This window comes from Alligator mississippiensis, chromosome 8, assembly GCF_030867095.1.
Source record: "Alligator mississippiensis isolate rAllMis1 chromosome 8, rAllMis1, whole genome shotgun sequence".
In the NCBI taxonomy this organism is placed as follows: Eukaryota; Metazoa; Chordata; order Crocodylia; family Alligatoridae; genus Alligator; species Alligator mississippiensis.
In genome coordinates this window covers 6591696-6614394 of record NC_081831.1, presented here as the reverse complement: position 1 = coordinate 6614394, position 22699 = coordinate 6591696, and the positions used below count along the sequence as shown (strand labels likewise).

The window sequence follows — 22699 nt, the reverse complement described above, 5'->3', positions numbered from 1 at the left end:
AATGCCCTTGCCTTCTGGTCATGCTTACTTCTGTACTGAAAGTAGTTATCTGAACTCCAGTCTCCTTGGGACATCAATCCTTTTTTGTGGATCTAGTCCAAAAGGACCTATACCAGGGGTTGGCAACATGTGCATCGCAGCCAGGGAAGCAGAGGGCTGGGAGAAGCAGAGGCGACATGCATGCAGCAACCACCTTCATGGTTCCAGTGAGGGTGCAGGGAAATCCTCCTGCTGCTGATGTGCTGCCAAAGCCACCTGGCACACGCCAGACCTGCAACAAGGCTGTTGCACCCTGTGACTTGAAAAAGGTTGCCATCCCCTGACCCATACTATTAAAGTCGTTGATAAATGTGAAAAAAAACCCCAAGTGATTCAGGCTGCAGGAACATCCATACCTTAACACAGTCCAAATTCTTGGCAGAAGCACATTTACAGATTGTTTTTTTGTTTTGTTTTGGTTTTTTTGGGGGGGGAGGGGGGGCTTGCATCTAAATTGGTATGTCAGAAGTTTGCCACTTGATGACGGATCAGATTAGCAGACTTCCTTCAGGCTGGCTCGATATTGTGTTATTCTCCATATTACACTCGGGGAGACGGGGGGGGCCTTGTTTCTTAATAACAGACCAAAGAATCAGTCTGAAGGGCTCTCATGATCACCAGAATTAGGATTTAACCAATGATGAAGCACAGAATTCTCCAATATTAGCAAAAAGAAAGCAACTGCCCTTTATACTGCTTATCATAGCTTTTTTTTTTTTTTGGGGGGGGGGGGGTTTGTTTGTAAGAAACAAAGGCTTGATTTATTTATTTAAATTAAAAACTAGCATAAGGCTCTGTCTACCCTTAAGACTTTTTGCCAACCCAAAGCTGGAATACTATTTTGGTACAAGCCCCACTTTAGAGCAGTACAGCATGTCTTTACTACAGATTTGTCCCTACATTGCTGTAAATATGCCAATGTAAAAATTCAATCTACAAACCCTACAAAACACACATTCATCTGTGTTTATCAGGACGAGTGTAGCTCTCTCTCCTTGCCATGAAACACAGCTGCCAAAGAGGGTGGGAATCCCTGCCATCATGCATTGACTCAGAACGATGTGGTAGCATGAAGAACTTCAAATAGGGGTAATGGGCTATCAGCAGGGATCCTGGTTCTCTCCAATAAAAAAAAAAAAATAATAATAATAATCATAAAATTCTCTGACGAAAAATTACAAATTCTCTTCACAAAACCCCCAAAATACATTATTAAAATTAAAAGCCCCTTGCAGCTCCCCCCAATCCTGCTGGTGACCCTCACTGCCCCAACCCCCCCCCCCTCCCCCCAAGCCCCGCTGGTGACCCTCACTGCCCCCAAAGCCCCCACCAGCCATCCTGGTGACCCTCACTGCCCCCGCCTTACTCATGCCTCTTGCCCCCCAGGCCTGCTGGAGGGGGCCCCCAGCTGCCAGAGTTATGGGGCCAGGGACCCAAGTCTGCAACTCCCTGCCCCTCACAGCAGGCAGCTGCAGTAGATGTTGCATGGAGCTGGCTCCCCCACTGCTGCTGCCTGCTTGGATGAGGGCAGAGCCAGCTCCTGGCCCCCCCAGTGCCCTCAGCCATGCATGACCCACAACCCCCCACCCCCTGCAAGCCCCACTTACCTCAGGCTCCAGGAGAAGAATGAGGCTGAGCTAATCCAAGTGGAGCCATGGCTGACAGTCTCAGACTCTGCCCTTTCCTTCCCCCTCCAGGCAGGGCTGGGTGTTTCCCACCCTGTTTACAAACAGCTCTTGCAGGCTGAAGCTCAGCCAGCCTACAAGCTGTTTGCTAAAGCAGGGAATCTGTGGGTTTCTCTGCTAAAAGGAGAAATCTGCATTTGCTCTGATAAAAAAGGGGAAATCCATGGTTTTCTCTGTTTTTCTGTGGGAAACAGAAAACCTGGATCCCTGGCTATCAGTAATGAGGTGGAAGAGTAAAATCCAGCAAAGAAAGGTTTTGATCAAAGATGCCTTACTGCATCTTCTCCTTTAGGAGAGTGCTTCTGTAAGATTGCTTTGACTTCAGCTTATTTCTTATGTTGCAAAATTATTTTCCTCAGCTCCTCTCTGAAAGTGCCCAGCTACTCCCTGTGTTTCCTGTCCAAAACAAGACCCTATTGGGGAAAAATAAATGAGAGACAGAGAGACCTTATAAATAGGTTAGTTTGTCCCCACTGACACCACCACTTTTTAAATATCCAATAGAATACTTATTTCCCTGAACAGCATGGCAATTCAATCATTCATAAATGTTATATTAGATTCCCAACTCCCTAAAGTACATAAGCCCATATCCTACAACTGAAAAGCCTTGAGGATGGCAAATGGAGACACCCCCAGATTGACCATAGTATTTAAAAAGAAAATGGAGGGAAGCAGTAGTATCCAACACAGACATTGTCATTTGCCCTTTAAAAGGCAACAATGGCAACTGTTCTGTGTGCATGCAGACACCCAGTGGCCTTTAAAGCTTTTCCATTACTTCAGACGAAGAAAAAAAATGCTGTAAGTGCAATTCTCCATACACTGGAACTCTTCCAGGTTGACCACTGGTTTCACAAGTATTACGGTGCCCTCCCTGATCCAACGTTATTACCTTATCATTATTTAATTTACATAGATTAAAACCTTTAATTGCATCAATTTGGATTTTCAATCCTCAGCTATGAGTCTCAAAACAAGAAAGAATTTTTAAAAATCCCTCAAGCGTATATGCTTTAGTTTCCAATATCATATTTTGGCTAGCAATAAATATTGGTTTTAGTTAGATCATTACCATGGTCTATACATATGTAACAACCCCCAATTTCCAAGTTTACACTGTACTGTTAATTACCTGGTGGCAAGCTGTTTAAACAACAGTTGTTAATATATTCAGTGTTAATTACCTGAAACAGATTAAATTTATTAACAAAACAAAGACAATAAAAATAATTTTGTATCACATTGAACCAATAATATTTTTAAATCATGGTTTACTAGACTGACTTTTTCCACCTTTAAGTCTACCTCTGCACTATGAAGTATATAATATATATGAAGCGGAAGGGAAGTTACCTATTGTCAATACATGCTTATACTTTGGCCTTGTCTACACAAGATTTATATGGTTAATTCTGTAGGGACCAAAGCCTAAAGTTATAAATAGATTTAAGATGCATGTTTTGAGTTTCCATCTCTGCTTATGCAGCACACATTTTTAACTTGGCCTGATCCTACTAACATCATAACTACTAGCGACTTGGACGAGGGAGTGAAGTGTACTCTGTCCAAGTTTGCAGATGACACAAAACTGTGGGGAGAAGTGCACATGCCAGGGGGCAGGGAACAACTACAAGCAGACCTGGACAGGTTAGACATATAGGCAGAAAACAACAGAATACAATTCAACAAGGAGAAATGCAAAGTGTTGCACCTAGGGAGGAAAAATGTCCAGCATACCTACTGCCTAGGGAATGACCTGCTTGGTGGAACGGAAGTGGAAAGGGATCTTGGAGTCCTAGAGGACTCCAAGATGAACATGAGTCGGCAGTGTGACGAAGCCATCAGAAAAGCCAATGGCACTTTATCGTGCATCAGCAGATGCATGACGAACAGATCCAAGGAGGTGATACTTCCCCTCTATCGGGCGCTGGTCAGACCGCAGTTGGAGTACTGCGTGCAGTTTTGGGCGCTGCACTTCAAAGGGGATGTGGATAACAAGGAGACGGTCCAGAGAAGGGCCACACGTATGGTTAAGGGCTTGCAGGCCAAGCCCTATGAGGAGAGACTGGGGCACCTGAACCTCTTCAGCCTCTGCAAGAGAAGGTTGAGAAGCGACCTTGTGGCTGCCTATAAGTTCATCACGGGGGTACAGAAGGGAATTGGTGAGGTTTTATTCACCAAGGCGCCCCCGGGGGTTACAAGAAATAATGGCCACAAGCTAGCAGAGAGCAGATTTAGACTGGACATTAGGAAGAACTTCTTCACAGTTCGAGTGGCCAAGGTCTGGAACGGGCTCCCAAGGGAGGTGGTGCTCTCCCCTACCCTGGGGGTCTTCAAGAGGAGGTTAGATAGGCATCTGGCTGGGGTCATCTGAACCCAGCACTCTTTCCTGCCTATGCAGGGGGTCGGACTCAATGAACTATTGAGGTCCCTTCCGACCCTAACATCTATGAATCATCTGACATAGCTATAATTATAATTAATCACTGAAATAAAGCAGTTGCTCTCAGGTAAGATGGTATAAACAGGGGTCTTTACATCAAATATTGTGGGAGAAAGAAAACACATCCACAACTGTTTGGCTGCAGAGGGCTAGGTTCAATTTAGATGGATGCCTGCCAAAGCATATTACATACCATGAATACTTGCAGCATACCTTGCTTATTTCCACCATTATTCATTTCACCCTCCAGATCAGATTGCCCCAAAGAAATCCACTTCTCTGTATTGCTACAGTTAAGTCAGCCCAGATGATTACCAAAGAAATTTTCTCAAGATAATAACTGACCACCAGCATGATAGGGTCAGTGGATTTTAATTATTCTGAAGTGCCTGTCTATTGACTTAATTTATTATGAACATTTTAAATATCTATCAGGATTATTACAGCATCTCTGCATTACCTCTGAACTGAAAGCAGAGCTAATCCCCCCTCCACTCACTACAGTCGAAGGCACCACACACAGCCTGCTTCAGAGGGATTGTTCACCTTTACTGCTGCCAAGAGCTGCACTGAAATAATGTGCTTGTTTTGCAAGTTGTACTGTTAAAAAAAAAAAACAACAACAAAACCCCAAACCAAACCATCACAACTCCCAGGTACTTGTGAAGTTACGCAGAACACATTAAAAACCCCAACACAGAGGATGCTGAGGCTATAACGAAAAGCATTTAAAAACAAAAACCTGTATTCCTAGTAAACCTAATAAACAAATTCCTAATAAACCTGCTTGAAATGGTTTTGATTTCAAATATTTCAATATTCCCTCTTTAAAAACTCAGACTTTTAATGACATGAATCAACTAATGATGATTTTCTGCAAGGTTACAGAATTAGGCATATTCGCAATAATGCCTTGAAACCTCTACCTCCCCTTCTAAACCCTTCTTTTAAGGAAAGAGGTAGACTTTTTCCCCCCCTACTCCCAGTAGTTAAAAGCCTGTAATTTGCTAAAATTTTAAATACCTCTCTTTACCAGAGAACCTGGTCTCCAGTGCCTCTAATCTTGTCTTTAGAGATTTGCTCTGTATCTCCCCTTAGCCTCCCTCTTTGTCTTGCTCACTCAGTTCCTGCTTAAAATTACCTTTGCCTCATTTAACTGCTCCCACTTTCTCTGGTTCCTGATGCTCATTCTCTCTCTCCTCTCCCCAGGGACTTTGCAACAAAAAACTGCCGTTCTGCTTCCAACATTCTCTCTCCTTTTAGTTTTAAAGGAACATTACCCCAAATCAGATCTTAAAAATAAGTATACTTAAAACAAGGATGAAGTGACTATTCAAGCTGAACAAAACACCAAAAAGATTTTTAAAGACATGTTGGGACCCCAAACATGTTCCTGTTTAAAACCCTGCCTCCCCATCTTCCTCGTTTACCAGCTGAATTTTAAAAACATACACAATACACTTATTCTACACATTCTAGTACAGAGGAGAGAGAGAAAAAAAATTAGGATTCGTACATCTAGAACTTCAGGATTGGTCATTAAAGGGTCTGAGATGAACAGGCCTGACTTTAGGAGTCTTTGCAGGGTGGAATAGGAAAAATATGTCATTAACTCCCCTACAGCTATTGCAATTCAATTCTCATTTTAAGCAGAGTCACAGCTGGTACACATGCAACAGCATCATTTGTAAGCCTTACAAACAGGACTTCACTTTTAGAGATCTGCAATGCAACTCATTTTCTGTACCCAACTGCTGGGCACAAATGTTGCACAGGCTGTGTTTATGGTCAGGATTCGGAAGGAAGTGCATCCAATTCACTGTCATTGAGCTGCATTAGAGAACAGCATGGGAAAGTCTGCCAGACATATTTTCACCCCAAAATGACAATACAGCTTAGAAATCACTGCATTTCATTCTCGGAAAGTGGTGCCCTCCACCTAACTCCAGTAAGAGAACACCACTTAAGGAAGTGCTATTACTGTACGCTCCCATTCTGTGAGCAGGATACATAACTTAGAGAACTCACTTTTCTCAAAACGCAGCTGCTCTGCCTGCAATGGTCAGCAACATGCACTTGTATGCTGGACCTAGATCTTCACAGTTTTTGCAAGACGGCAATTCAAATATGCATATGGGGCAGTGTGAAAGAGCATAAGGCAAGAAGGAAGTCAAGTTATAAGGATCTTAGCCAATGCATGGTAGTAGGGATAAGTCTATTATATTTTCCTTCAAGGGTGTTTCTAACAGTTCAAAAAGATTTTACATCAAACACGAACCAAGGTTCAGCTTTTAGGAATGATCTTTGTGAACAGCTGAGACCAAAAGAAAATGTTCTCTTAAAAAAAATGTAAGTATGAGTTGTAATAGAAAGCAGATTATTTATTCAATTGCCTAGCAGTGATTACAAAACCACACAGTTCAAGTTTTCTTCTAAATAAATTTACTGCAAACAAGTTAAATTTCCTTTGCCCAAGCTGACAGGGATGGAGCAAGTAAAAACTGTCAATTAAAAAAAAATTATTCCCCCTCTACACATTTAATATAATCATAACTAATTTGTTTTTGTCACTCAAAGAACTGACAATTCTCCTTGTACTTTATCTGTACTGTCTATACCTGCAGTTCTCAACCTTTTTAGACTCAAGGCACCCCCTGAAAGAAAGTGCCAGCTTCTGGCTTTCACTCTATTTTTGACTACAGAAAAAAGAGCAATTCTTTTGTTGTAAAGAACTCAGAAAAATGACAACAGGTCAGAGTGCTTTTAACACTACAAGCTTCCTATTTGAAATCTCTGTGGTTATATCGTGACTCATACTTGCAAACCTAATAAAGCAGTACTAAAATTGTGCGGCACTCCTCAGCACCCTTGAAAGCATCTCAAAACAGGTTTAGAAACACACACACACACACACACACACTGAGACCAACTCTGCAAATTTCTCCAATATACTTAGCCTGATCTGTGGGTGCTATCAACTACTGCATATATTTATGCTTGTTATGAAGTCCTTGTAATAAAGCCAGAGAGGTCAGGGTGGGAAAGTTGAAATCTCTCCCCTGTTAAGTTACATTGGCCAAAATAAACTCAAGGCACAGGGAGAGCTCAGTCCTAGCAATTCAAATCACTGTCACTGAGAGAAACAAATATTCATCTAGGTGATCAACAGAACCTGTAACAACAGTAAACATATTTATCGGATATTCTGCAATATCCAGAAACTGTTAGGATATACCTGTTCATTTTGCTCTATTGAACATACCCCTCCCCCTTAAAGAACATTTAAAAGAATGAGGAAGAAAGCCCCTTTTTTTTCTTTTTAAAGCATTTTTCAGTTCAAAAGGTATTTCCACATATCTACACTTGACGAAAAATTACCTACAGAGCTAAATTTGGCCCTGCTGTGGTTAGATTGCTACAATTGTATACATTTATACTATCACTACCTTTAGTCTAGACCAGAGGTTTACACTGTGGTCTGCAGAAAGGTGACGCAAGGCTAAAATTGACAAACATTACACCGGACTTCCCAGAACTTTGCTCAAGAAAACAGGCACATCCATTGGATTAGAAAGGTAAAACTACCAATATTAAAATATGAGTTGTGTGCTTTGATTTGTAGAAGAAAAAAAGTTTATTAAGTGGTCCGTCGAGACCCTCAGAAATTTTCAAGCGGTTTGTGAAAAAAAAAAAAAAAGCTTGAGAACCACTGGTGTAGACATGGACAAGGATATACTCGTCTTGCAGTTGCTATAAACAGTTCATTCCCTCCTTCTCCCTTGATCCAACAACAGACAGGTAATGCTATATGAAAAACACTATCTACACAAGTCTGCCTCAGTTTTTTAGGATTCCCTTTGGATTAAAAGATATACAGGGTTTAATTTAAACCCCCAAATCCCTCTGAAGTCAAGTTCATTGCTTACTGTGCAGAGGGGAAAGGATCCTAACCCAAGAAGCTGCAGATGTTTTTCCTTCGAGGCAAAGGAACTTTCAACCGTAGAGGCAAACGCCCATTTAAGACCTGCACGCCATTCTACACTTTAACATCCTTCCAGAAGTCAGCCAGCCAGAAGTCAGTCCACCCACTAAATTATTAGTGCCCCAATACCCAGGAATGCACATGTGATGCAACATCATCATCAAGTCAAAGTGCTACCGCAGCTCATAACTGGGTGGAGGTATAAGTGACACATGACCTGTGTATTTCTGCGTGCAAAAGCATTTCCTTCCAGAAGGAAACAGCAACTGGCAAGTTTGTGCTTGATGCATACTGCCTAACAGAGTACAGTGCATACTACTTACTTGCACAAGTTCAGAAAAGTTGTCAGGAGGGTTAAATGCAGGATTTCAAGAGAAATCATATCTAGATCTCTTGAAATCCTGCATTTAACCCTCCTGACAACTTTTCAGACATGAAATGTATGCAAGACATCTCTAGGGAGTACACAGGATAAACTGTTTAATTGCAGATTTAATTTTCATTATAACTGGCATTTAAGGGGTTACAATATAAACCGTATGGTGGTAGGGGTATGCATGCAGCTGGTAAATCTGGAAGGGGATGTGCAATAAAAAAGTGTTTGGGAACCTCTGCCCTAGACCATCACTGCTATAAACACTTCTCAGAGTCTGTTTTCTCTTTGACCCACTTTCCTGAAGTCTTCCCATCATTTTAAGAGGTATTAGTTTCTTTCTGGGAAACTCACCTTCTTCAAGCAGTTTTCTTTGTTCTCACATCCCTCCATCAATATCATGTGTGACTCTCACCCTACCTCACATTTCTTCCTCATCTGCTACTTAGTTCTTTCTTTATTTCAGACTGGGCTTCCACATAAAGCCAGCTGTGGTAGTACCAAAGTGATGTTATAGTCATGAAGGTCCAGGAAATATGCAAAAGGCAATGATTTTTGTGCACAATACCTTTTATTGAACCAACGGCATAGCTGGGAGATATTTAGACAAATACTAGGTTTTCTGGTAGAAGGCTTGGGTGCACTGTATAGTAACAAAATGTCTCCAAGTTCCTCTCTCAGTTCAGTAGCATATCTTATTTAAGATGAACCCTTTTGGAGCAGATTAGGTAAAGACGGTTACTCAGTTTTTCTGAGGTTCTCCTGAATAACTGCATTACATATTTGGAGTCATGCGTGTTCGCCAGAGGGCTGCAGACAGTAAGTCCCTTGGGAGAGATGTTATGTTTCTTGCACACAGTTACTTACACTACTGGACTAAGATATAAGCCTAGAGACATACTTGGTTACTATGCAACAGACCCAAACCTTTGACCAAAAGGCTGATGACAGTCTAAATTATGCAGGTGGTTCAATCACCCACAAAAATCCTTCCTCCCACATACAAACCCTGCTCACCTTCCAGGTGAGGACAAGTTGACAGCCCTGTTATTGTCATCTTACATCTCCCCCCAAATCATCAGTTTGAATCAGAGGCTGCAAATGGCTCATTTTGAAATTATTTACGTGTTTATGCCTCAGTCTTTTGGTAGGTCTTTTGATATTAGTCATGAGAATGAAAGAAAGAATGTGAATGACACCTTGCTTATTAGGGAAGCAGAGATAACTGAGCCACAGCTCAGCAGATGAGAGGCAGGAGCTGGCCAATTTTATAAATATTCTAAGAAAATTGTCTCCTATCCCACAGACAATGCACAGTGCCTTTCTAATTCCCTAAAGAGTGGCCACCTACACAGTCTTCTCTGTTGATGGCAACACAACAGTGTTACTGGCCGTTGATGGCAATACACCCACTCCAGGATGGGACAAAGAGCACTCTTGAGCTCAGATGCCAAAGGAGGAAATGAGGAATCCATTCCTGCACACAGGAAAGGTGGAGGGAGGATATTAGAATGATGAGACACTGCATTAGACATGCACATGGTTTCCTGGAAAGGTTACAAAGCCAGATAGCAGGATATCTGGACACAATTCAACTGAAGGCCAAAGGACTACCGCAAACAAAAATGCATGTAATTTTTGCACACTAGTGCCAAGACTGAAAGGATCTCAAGGCGCCCCAGGGTGCCATGTTAGTAAGTCCTGCTGAACCAGCGCTAGTGGTAGCGCACTCTAAGACGGTGCAGTGAAGCACGTCAAGGAAAATATCAGCTATGGAGAGATGGTCTTTGCAGGATAGGGAAGATTTTTTTTTTCCTTTTAAAATGTGTGAAATACTGGAACATGGGAAGTAGGACTTTTGTATCAGGCTGGTGAAAGGAGGAATGCAAGGGCCAAAAGACATTTTCTCCTCCCATGCTTTGCACTGGTATTAAATTTAAAATCTAAAAGCATGTTACCACACACAAAACAGTACCATCCTGAAGACACCAGAAGATGGAGTGGCTGACCTAGTGTGCCCTTCTACACAAGTCACCATAGCACATAAACCCCTGGAATATCTAGATGTACAGTGATTTTTATTTTTTTTTAAAGAAGCTAATCATTTTGCATATCCAACTGAGTTGCCTTTATGAAAAATCGGGTGATTTAAGGAGCACCGACTTCTCAGTTCAGTACTCAAAAGTCACTGGATACTTCTGAAAATGTTGTTTATGGAGGATATAGCCTCCTAAACAGTGAGCATACAATACATAGCAATCATTTCCTACAGGTCAGTATTTTTCTGCCAGCGCACCCCTTCCAAAAAACTCTCCCACTTCAGTGGAGTTAAGAAACAGTCTCATTTTCCCTCCCAATATCCTTACATACATCAGGTGTTCATTTACTAGACACTTTTGAACATGAGCATGTATTTTCAAATGCAGGGTTCTAGACACCTTAAGAGACCATATTTGAAAGCTGTACTGCCACCCTACAATGCTGAATTGGCATTAATGCACCTCAAGTAGCTCAACAACTTCCCTTTCACGCAGACACCATTTCAAAATTCTTTCCCAGTCATTGTAGCCAAGCATTAGATCAAAGGAAACAAGGAGTAATTAAGTTACAGCATGCTAAGTGACACTGCTGAATTCTCCATTTATAATTGAAGATGGAGCAATTTTCAACTTCACTTATGCACAGCCATTAACTGCAAACTATTGAATGAAAAATTTAAAAAAAAAAAAGAGAAAGAGAGAAAACCTAATTACAAACTGTCACAGACAGAGACAGGTTAAGATGACACAGAAGCAACTGTGAGATATCCACTTGAGCCACAGTTCTTCACAGTAAGCAAGTACTCCCAGGAGTACCTGTCAGGAACAGAGGCCTCAAGGTACACCATGCATACAGTCTATACCAAAATGAAGCAGCATACCATGAAAGATATTTTAGCTTCAATAGAAAATAATCTTAAATTAGCCCCGTAGCTGACTCAGGTTACCAAGGTTCTGTCCACACATGAAAGACTAGCATGTGTTCAGAATGTTTAATACAGTTTATTCTACTAAAGTTGGTGCTGAAATAACAGTATTATTTTGTTCAAGACCCCAGGTTGGGAAAAAGATATTTGTGGCAACATTAATGAGTGATAGTACAATGGCATTCTGGCCAATACTTCTCAGGCCTTGAGGTCTACAAAGTTGTCTTGAAGAGTATAATTGCTTTTTAAAGGCCTAAAGTCTTTTTGTGCTAATCTGTTCATCACAATGCAGCATAGGATTTTACTGTCTCAGAAGCAGTTTAAATTGGGAAACAATAGAAGTAATACAGGTTGGGATATGCTTATCTGTCAAGTTACAATTCCACCTTGTGGAAGCCTCAGAGTCCAGATTTCCTGAGAACTACTGCCAAAACATTTGGGGCTTTTTCATAGAATTAGTCAACCTATTCCTTTACTTTTCAAGCATCAGATGCATACCCCGAGCACAAAATACCGATCAGCTTTTACACACACCTGCATGCACACACATGCACACAGTTGCTAGGCTCATAATTTCAGTTCAGAGGCTTAACTTTATTGCCACTGGACAGCTGGTTGAACGAAATGTGAGGTTAGACTTGCAATCTGCCATAACACAAACATGCTTCACTGTTATTCAAGGACCACTCTACAGCATATAATACATGCTGGTTATAACATGCAGGCAAGTATATCACCTGTGCACATCATTTCCTTTCACCAGGGTGGCTCATGCCATCTCTTAATGCATGCATCTGTTGTGTGCAATGATCAGCTCATTGTGGGCTACTTGCAACTGATATTTCTCTTATCCCCAAGTACACCTATATCTTTCTGTAATTTTTAGTGTAAAAATTAATTTACATTAAACTTACACTTGATTGCTACTTGGGACAGCTGGCCATCTATGTTAGGAGAACAGTTTTAAAACATTAAGGAGGAAGTTGAGATAAAGCAGTCTTAGCTTTTGTAAAGGAATATCTTTCTGCCTGTTGTAAAATCTATGGGTGAAGCTCCCAAAAACAACCAGAGAAAGAGAACAAAGGGGAATCACTGAATAAGAGGGAAGAATCCCCAGCCAGTGAGGGGACTAGGCAAGTTTCTTTCATGATGAAAGGGCTGGAAGATAATTTTACTTCATTTTCTTTCCTCTCTTTAAAACAGAGACTGAATTCCTTGCTTCAGTCTTGGCATGAACCAGTAGGGATCATCTGCTGATGCCTGGCACCTTTAACAAGCATTCTATAGCTCCAGGGAGAGGTTTATTTATGGAGACTTACAGGAGCAGCCAGTCAGAGGCAACTAGCTCCATAAGAATAAAACAGAATGATCCGACAGAAGGGAGAAGGGGGTTGGGGCAGTCTGTGCAAGGAAAACTTACCTTCAAGTTAAGAATATCAACATTAAATACATTACATTCCAATGCCCCTCTCTCCAAAGTCAGTACCTCCAAAAACCAACCCCCGCCCCTCCCAAAACCCCACTAACCTCCTAAATTGATCCCTAGAAGCACAGCATTCTGAACTGCAGCGGTGCCTCTATTTCACAGAGCCGATCATCTGTTAGTGAGTTCTGTATGCCTGTCTGTTCTGTCCCTTACAGACAACAGCTAAAACACTTCACCTCACTTGCCAGATGGAACATGCTTCAGGATTGAAGTCTGGGAGAATGAAAGCTTATGCTTTAAGAACACACAGACTGGCTTAGGGGGGGGGGGGGGGGGGGGGGGGGGGAGGAAGAGAAGAAGAGATGTAGCATGCATAGATGATGCTATTGGATTCCTAAATGGGTTGTTTACTTATTCTAATCTTGTAAATTGATCGTTGTGCATGATGCACACAGAATGGATTGCCTGCATGTGTCTATTTTGTTCCCTAATAAAAGCATCAATGATTAAAAAGGCTAGAGCCCCACAGAATGAAGAGACACCATGCAATGTTGTATTCTTTTCAGGAAGTATATAATATAAAATTCTGCTCTGAAAGCATAGCTTACAAAAAGCAGCTTTTTAATTCTCATTTTCCAAGACAAGAATGTGTCCGATTGGTGCTCACCATCCTGTTCCTCAGCTGTAATTATGAAAAACAAAATTCTGAACTGCTGGCAATCTGACTACGGTATGAAATAACAAATGGATTAAAGGCATTTCTTTTACTATTAAATTCTGCATGATTTGAGTGGTACCAGTTTCATGCTACTAAAATCAACAGCACCAAATTCTGACCTCAAAACTTGTGGCTGCTACTGGCTGCTGGGAGACCCACACATAACTAAAGCAGGGTTTCACCCCTAAACAGGATGCAATTATTAACAGCTTCATTGCTGGCCTTTCACTGACAAATATATAGATATGCAAATACTAGCAGTTAGAAACTAAACTAAAAATTAAATCCAAGAATCTACGCTCAATTTTCAGGTCTTTCTTCATAAAAGATTCCTGTTTCTTTTCAGAAAAGGCAAGAGACCTTTTACATTGCACCCCCAAAAAATAATTAAATAAATCAAACAATCCTTGCTCACTTGTAATGGACAGAACACTAAGATACATTAGTTTTTAGACTACTTACTTTTAACAAAAAAAAAATAAATGTAATCTGGCCTCATGCTAGTAGTAGTTCAAAAGTCCTTTCAGTGGCCATTATTTTTCTGTTGTTTCATAGCAATTAATTTTTATTAGTTTTGCTCTAGTGTGAAATAAATGATCGGCCACATTTATCTAGAAGTAATGTAAGTGTCATAAAATAGTATCTCTGTCAAGGAAGTAGAAGGGTGGGATAGAGATCAATCACAAAAAAAACCCAAATAATGTAACTTAAAATAATTAAATTTATATTCCTTTCATGTGCAAAAGAAAAAGGACACTTCTTCCTAGCAACTAGAGCATTAATGAACTGTCAAGCCTACCTCAGAAAAAATGGTAGGAACAGAACATTCGCAATGCACACCTGGGCTTATTTTCCAACCTTATAAGGGAAGAAGTTGACTACACTTCCAGCTGAGTAATAGGAGTATTTTTAACAAACACCATTGACCAGAGTGGATCTAGTGCCATCTGGTTACACATGGCTATGGTTTATCATTTACTTGGATCTGCCCAGACAAAGCAGAGATGCTTCAGGCCAAGCATAGTTCCTACCTTAATATGCAAACCTAATTGCATGTCCAATCCAGTCATTCAATCCTTCACTCACTTTAGTAAACCTCCTTCATTTATTAGATACAAAAAATTAAGGTCATGAACTGGGGCAAAGTTACCTTATTCATGGATCAGTCTAGCAGGGCAGTTATCATATGTACTATACCACAGGACAAGAAGCAGTGACAAAAGCTGTGAATGAAAAGATTATTGAGGCTGAGAAAGCTTTGATAGATAGGAAATAAAGACTGGAGCACTAATTTAGAGACAGAATATGACACAAGGAACCAAAAGCTGGGAAGGTGCAAGGTTAAGGAAAGGGTCAGGCCTCGAGGACAGCACTGATGTGAGATGAGCCAGCTCTCAGCTAGTGTCTCATTCGTACTAAATAAATGCCGTATCATGCAATTCACCTGAGGAGCAAGTAAAAATCTCTTTGCTGGAGACTGTTTGTAAACTTTAAAAGCCAAAAATTGCAGCATGGCTCCCTTTTTCCCAGTCAAGAAAAAACCCCCACCTATAAGCAAAAGAGATTACAGCTTCTCATGTTCTGAAAGCACCTCCTCTACTGTTGAAAAAGGTGCTTACAGAATCAAATAAGGGCATAACCCCAAAACTGTGTTTGGTTTTATGCACTGCTTTCCTTTCCCTCATTATATATTTTTCTTTAATTTACAAGCTCCATTTCTTGATCTTTGGGCTAAAGTATTACTTTAAAAATTCATATAGCCTCAGAGACTTTCATGATAAACACATCAGAAAATAATTGTAAACCTATTTAACACACAGGCTTTTGAGACTGTAATGGAGACTGCCATGTTTTTGTTACAGTATGGGCACACACGCCACAGCTTTTTAACAGTTCCCCGTTGGCAAAACAGTTTTGGCGATATTTTATTATATTGTAAATATCAGCAAGATCCCAACACATGCTCCAATTAGTCAATCCCCATTAGCTCTTGATAAAGTAACAAGATTTACTTTAAACTTGCTCACATGTTCAGAATTTACATACTTATTATGACACTTGTTTTTAAAACACCAGCCACAAGAACATCTTTTCTTCATCTCCTAAATAGTCATACATATCAAGTTTTCCTGTATAAAAGTATTGCATTATTAACTCTATGCATGAAACAAAGCAATATCTGCACAGACTAACAACTTATGAAAGCAAGCTGATGAGACTTACCTGTAAGGCAGTGAACACAGATTTAAAAGTGAAAGAGCGGATCAAGAACAGTGTTAAGACTGTGCCCACTGTGTCTTCCCAGAGACATTTCAGCATAAGCCAAGATTACTGTAACCTCTAGGAGGGTATTTAGTAGCACAATTCAGTTTTTTCCATAATCATTTCATCTTAGCAGGAGGGGGAAACATGGAACTGAACTGAGACATATTGCAACACAATATCCATTCCCGTCTGGTCTAGCATTGCTTGATGCAACATCCTATTTGAGGGGAGACATGCTCATTAGCAGCAGCAAGCTACATACAAACAAGCCTGTACAAAGATTCAAAGGCTCTTCAGAAACCTTGTAAGAAAATATTTGGCATTGCTGAATGGCAAACAGGGGCAGACGTGCTTTTAAGTTAAACTCTGTTTACCGGTGCCATTACTTTCAAGTGAAAGGAAAAGCACTATAACTAAAAGGCCTTTTCAACATTTTTCCCCTCTGAGCCATCAGTGGCACTTTAAGAGCAGCTCCAAGAGGCCACAGAAGATGAAGATGCGGTTGTGATTACTCAAAACACCCTGACTGGATTTCAGGCAGATGCTCCCTCAGCCCTCTGTAGAGGAAGACGTTTTTAATTTGTTAAATCAGTTTTCATCATTGTCCTCTTGGCCCCTGGTGTGCCATCTTTCATTAAACATGCATCCCCTCTCTGCGCATGCAGCTACCCAATGGGTAAAAGGCCCCTTTCTTACCCGGGCAGTTGAAGTTAAGTTTGGAAAGACTTCACAAGAATCCACACTTTTCAGACTGCACCCAATCACGGTAAGATCTTAGCAAGTTTTGTTGCATGCTTCCTCTGTAAGATGGTCAGAGAGAGGTGGTCTAAGTCACAGCATTCAAGACAACCTCCCCAGTGTGGAGAAGCTATTTTAACAGTTTTTGGAATGGGTCAAGCCAAAGTAGACTGAGCTGTAGCATGTACTTAAAATATGAATTAAGTATCTTAAGAGAAAGTAGCCAGTTTCATCCTTTAAACTCATTCAGTAAAACCATGGCTACATGCCCATCAGCAGCAAGAACTGAAAGCATAAAGTCCCTCCTACCGCAGCTGCTGCAAGCCATGGGGGCCAACCACTGAAGCGAAGCGTGGTCATACACATTCCTATGCTGAATCCAAGTGGTCCATTTGGTTCTCAGCACCAAGATTACCTACCCCTACTATTTTGAAGTTATTTGCTAGATAATGGAAAAAAGTCCTAGCCCCCTATATTTTACTGTGCATTTTTAAATCCTTTCTGAGATGTCCAAAGTGCAGTGGAGATCAAGATTTACCAACTTTTTCCACAATTCCTTTTCAGTGACTTGAACCGGGAACAACCTCAGAGAAGCATGCCATTTTTCTTCACTGGCTATACCATTTATTTAGCCAGTTAAAGTTATACTAGTCTCACACTACTGCGGTGCAAACAATGCCAGTTCAGCAGGGCATTTCCTAGGTGGACCTTTTTGGTGTACTACAGCTTTCATTAAAACACTGTTCCTAGCTCCATATTAGACGTATTCAATACAGGCAAGCTAACTCTGAACAGGAAGTTGGGCAAGACAAAAGGCTAGAGGGAAGTTCCAACTAGGAGTTCTGCAATGGCAAAAACAGAAGAGAGCGCTAGAATCAACTGAAGGGAAATACTGTTTTCTTTATTTCACTAGAGATCCCTGTTCAGCATTACAAAACTATTTTTTAGCATTGCCACCCGAGGAGGACAACACACATCTACGGAAGCAATCCAGGATCCTACTTCAAGGAGTAAAACCTGTATGGAATAACATGCAGATCACCTAAATATAAAATTGGTTACATGCATTTAGAACAAAATAAATGTTTCTGGGTTGACAGCTCCCAAATGGCTTTAAGGAGGTAGGCTCAATGACTGACAAATTTATAAAAGTAATTTTCTTAATGTTTATGTACACATGCACAAATGATTCCAGAGGTCTGACAGAACTTTAAATAAAAGGTAGGGCAGTGAAGCCAGTATTTAAATTACCACTGCACCTACCTACTAAGGTAGGGCAGTGAAGCCAGTATTTAATTACCACTGCACCTACCTACTAAGCAGACAAATGGACAAGTGGACAAGTCCAGTACAAGTCTCTACAGTATATGGATTATTTCAACCCCCCTCCACCTTCCTGAAAGGTTTGAGAGCATTCAGAACAAATGTCTACATTTTCCTGCATTAGTTTTAGAACAAAGTCTTCAAGTATTTTTAGAACCCATTTATGTCTTCAACTAAGCCCACTTGATCTGGGAGTCATCTTCTCCTTCAATAATTAGTCTCCCATCCGTTTGCTAGACCTCCAGTCAGCATCCTCATTTCAGCTTTGAAAGATACAGGATGATTGGTGTTTAAGTGATTACAGAATACCTACAAACTCATCAAGGGCTTTATCATTCAGTCAGGTCTCCATCAACAGCCCTGTATAATACACTTGACTTAGTCCTTTCATTTGTACATGACATCATCTCCAAATTACTTGTGGTCACACTGGTTACGAATTCAATCTAAAACAGTGAACCAAGTTATTAAGCCAGAAGTACAATTAATCATTAATAAACTTGAAGCATTGCTTTGTCATAGGGCTGGTTCAGAATTCTATTTCCAGTCCATTTATATGGGAACACTTCCGTTTTGGCAAGAATTGGAACAACAGATGTATCATCTTCAAACAAACAAACAAACAAACAAACAAACAAAAAACCCAACTATCTCCACTGCCCCAATGAGTTTAGTTCCATCAACTTTAAAAGGGCAAAAAACAGGATTTAAAAAAGTAAACCAAATATCAGATTCCCAGAGTTATTCAAATTCTCATATGATGTTAGGAAGTTGAGTTTACCTCACTGAAGTCACTCTCCGCTAATGTATTCCTCAATTAACATCTACTACTGCTCTTTTACACCTACCAGTCATTACTTTTAAATGAACTACATAGCAAGTATCTGTAATTACCATGGACAGGCTCATGAAATCTTAGTCTCAGGTAAGGGATCCAGTTACCAGCATGAATGCAATACCCTAACGAATCTTTTACCTACAACATCTAATAAAATTAGGCTGTGCTGTTTATGCTACCAGCTGCAGGGGTAAAGGGGTCCAAAAAGGGAATTCGAGACATTTAGGTATTTTATAAGGGAGCCAATAAAGCCACAATAGGAACACATAGAAGATTTGCTGCAGAGGGCTGAGAAAGCTACTTGCAGTAGCATACAAATGAGGAAATTAAATATTAATTAGCTGGCATTTGTTGAACAGCTAGACCTTATTCCTCTAAAGCAAGTATTGGGAAGAGATCACAGTACATACACACATTCCAGCCCTGTTTCTGACCACGATACAAGGCGGCAGATTCTCAGCTAGTATAAACACAGTCAAAAGTCCAATACAATCAGTCAAGCTATGAACAATATGTATGGGTGAGGAGCTGCCCCAAAGTCTGTCCATTTAGGAACCCCACATTCCAGGAAGAGGGAAAACTAACATAGCAGAAGAGTATGTGTTTGAAAACTTCCAGTATAAAGTAATTCAATAAGAAAATGGTCAATTTTAAGATACCCCCTCAACCCCAGCCCTTGAAAACCACTACACACAATTCCTCCTTTACTCAGAAGGGAAAACTTAAGCTCATGGTAATATTTTACTCCTGGAAAAAACCCATCTCACATCCATCTAAAACACTACTTAAGCTCCATCTTTTACAGAAAGTTTTAGTGTCATCTTCAATTACCGCAGCTGAACTACAAAGGCCGAAACACTGATTCCAGCAGCTTATGTCTCATTTTGACTTGGAAACTGCACGTCATTTATGCCAAGAGGAGAAGCACCAACTATCGCTTTATCTAGTACCTCCTGTAAAATGGCTACAAAAAGGTTTACCGCCTTTGAAAAGGCAACTACTTAGCTTCAGTAAAGCAAGGTTATGTTTTGTGTAAGGGCTTCTGAGAAATATATTAGGTAGCAAATGTTTAGAAAGTGTTCAGAGAGTCTTACATTAAAGAAATGTTCAAAAGAAAGTGAAGAGCCCCATCACCATCATTCTCTTTTAATGAAAGCTGTCTCAAGCTACCACCCTAGAGACCAGCAAGATGGCTTGCTTAAACTTTACTAAGCCAAGAGGTCAAGAACAATTCTAATGAAAATGGGGGGAGCGGGGCGGGGAGACTCACTTCATGTTCTTTGTATTGGCAGTCACCAGTACATTAAAAAGGCTCTTAAGTTCTTCTAGAAATCACACAGGAAAAACTGTGTAGAATGTAAAGCAGAGCAAACTTTAGTAATATTACTGCTTCTTCACAAAAAGATGAAGGACTAGAAAAAGAAGAGTAGTGGTCAGTCTCAACTGTTTGTTTCTCTGTTTATGTTAACTTAAATTCTCACTCTTTACCATTCTCCTTCCTCACCAAAGTTTATGAAGCTTTAATGTTGCATGCTTATTAACACTATGTCAGAAATACCTTAAAGGGGGGCGAGGGGGAGGAAGAGAGAGAAATATTAAGTTCTTTTCTTTAAAAGGGTCCCCAATATTTTTTTTTTAAACTATATTTTTGTATTTCCTAGCTGTTCATTATTCAGGGAAACAAGAACAACATGGAACAATCAATGTAAAATGAAATTATTTACATTTCAGGAAAATTTAACTCGAGGTAAGATGAGACAAAATGCACACGTGGCGCCTTACATGGAAGGGCAGCATAGCGATTCAAGCTTGGGGAAGAGGGGTGGAAAAAGAGAAGCAATACCACTTAGCAGAGGGTTTAAAATAGGAAAAGAAAACAAAACTGTAGAGCTCTCCACTAAAAGGAATGGTGCCCCAAGTTTGGAGCTAAGGGGACAAGGCTGGGAGCCAAGGCTCCTTTCTGTCAACCAGGTAGACAAGCCGCCAGTCTTTCAGCAGAATTGAGTTGTCTCCATAAATATTTAAAATTTCAACAAGCTCTCCTGTAACCTGTGCAGCTTCATCAAACCACCTACTTCAGAGAAACATGGACCCTCCATTAGATGATCCATCCTGTTGCAGCACAGAGAATCTGCTGTCAAACTGGAGAGACAAGCCAATATTGGGGCTGGAATGCAAGCCACATGAGAAAGGCTGAAAGAACAAGGGTTGGATGTTAAATTCTGAAAAGAGGGGACGTGGGAAGAAACACGATAGCAGTTGTTAAATATCTGAAAGGTTTGCCTGATGGAGATGTATTTTTCTTACTTGCCATAGAGGGTAACAAGTTTAAAAGGACAGCAAAGCTAATCTCAGGAAAAAATTCTTAACCTTAAGAACAAAGCAGCTGCTAAGGGAAGTTGGGGGGGGGGTCACTAAGGGTAGGTGGAATAAGCATCAGGCTCAAATGATTTAGGAACACCATGGTGCAAGGGACTGCAGTAGATGACCCTCATGGTCCCTTCCAACCCCATGACTTATCAAACAGCATCACCATTAGCTAATGTAGCACTTTCCAAAGCAGTGAGGCTCTTGTGGTTTGATACTAAAGAAACCAGGATTTTGAGGATCTGGCAATTCTCTTGCCATGTACAGACACAAGCTGCTACCCAACAATCATATCCAAGTAACATTTTCAAACTTGCTGTGGTTCAACTCGGTTACAGACAAAGCTATCACTCACTAAAATTCCAAAATGGAAAAATACCAAAGGGGCACTTGTATAAACTAAGACAAGTGTGCAAAAATACTTCACAAGTCCGGTGTCAAGTCAAACTGGTGCAGTTTACGCTGGAGTCAGCTGCTTTCACGTACAGAGTCTGCACACACATCTGGGACAGCAGCAGTCTGAGCTGGGGCAAAGCAACTCCAGGATGACAGGGGGGCCCAGGGAGCAGCCCTGGGCTCCAGGTGGCAGTGGGGCTGGCTGGGGCATGAGGGTGGTGCAGTGCAGGGCTAGCCAGCAGGCAGTCCCTGTATTTTAGCACCCTTGTACCCCAGCAAGCCCCTGTCACTGTCTATACACAAGTTTCAGTGCATATATTACTCCACTGTAGAACAGTACTGTCCCCGACTGTACTATCTTACAGTGGAGTTAATTAATCTACAGCACCCTAATACCGGCACACGGGTAGACTGTGACACTTTACTGCAGAGCCAATTAGTCAACTCCACAGTAAAGCACACATGTAGATGCACCCACTAGGAACCAAGTTCAGTAGTAATCTGCTTGTTTTCAAACATCAAACATTACTCCCCTACAAATTCCAAAAGGCACAAAAACAAACAAAGACTGCTGGATGACTTCTGGTTTTTCTTTTTTTATGCTTTAGGTCCATCTCCCAAACTCCAAAACTATTAGCAAGCATTCCCAGTTCCTTTTCCACTAAACACAATTTTTTCATAATATATTAACTATAGCTTCACTACCATTTAATTATAATACTATTGATGATGCTCCTTATACATTGTAGAGTATTAATTGTGTCAGTAAAGCACTTTCAAGGGGACAGGGTGCTACAGACATCCCCCTCCTCCTCCCTCCAGTGTGCACCAGGGCCAGATTTGCTAAGCTGCTGCCCTCCAGAGCCAGAGCCTCCGCAGCTGTCGGGGACTGTGGGTTGGAAGCAAGGTGTCCTCTTTTTTGGAACTGGAAATCTGGTAACCCTACTAATGATGGCAGGGCTGTCCAGCTCATCGCAGGCCACATGTGGCCCACAAGCAGTTATCAACTTGCAGTCCACTGGTTCCTTCCCAACCATTGTTCCCTCCCAACCCTCTCCTGCTGCTGCTGGGGTCTCCTAGCTCACCTCTCCCTCCTCCAGCTTCAGCTACCTGCCCCTCATCCCGAGGACATGATGGG

At 41.0% G+C, this 22699-nt stretch overlaps 1 protein-coding gene across 7 annotated transcripts in view; it reads right to left on the bottom strand.

Moving 5' to 3' along the window:
- The window catches only part of TEX2 (testis expressed 2), a 118906-nt gene that overhangs the window by 66155 nt on the left and 30052 nt on the right, over positions 1 to 22699 (bottom strand). Inside the window, exon 1 of one of the 7 annotated variants that reach the window (XM_019494211.2) lies at positions 16596 to 16700. The exons of 5 other annotated variants lie outside the window; for them this stretch is intronic. Coding sequence is in view for 1 of the 2 variants with exons in the window: in XM_019494209.2 (XP_019349754.1) it covers positions 995 to 1082 (88 nt within the window). In the remaining variant the exon portion in view is untranslated. Of the gene's footprint in view, positions 1 to 994; positions 1155 to 16595; positions 16701 to 22699 lie in introns of those variants that run through there. One more of the 7 variants, XM_019494209.2, reaches the window with a different exon arrangement.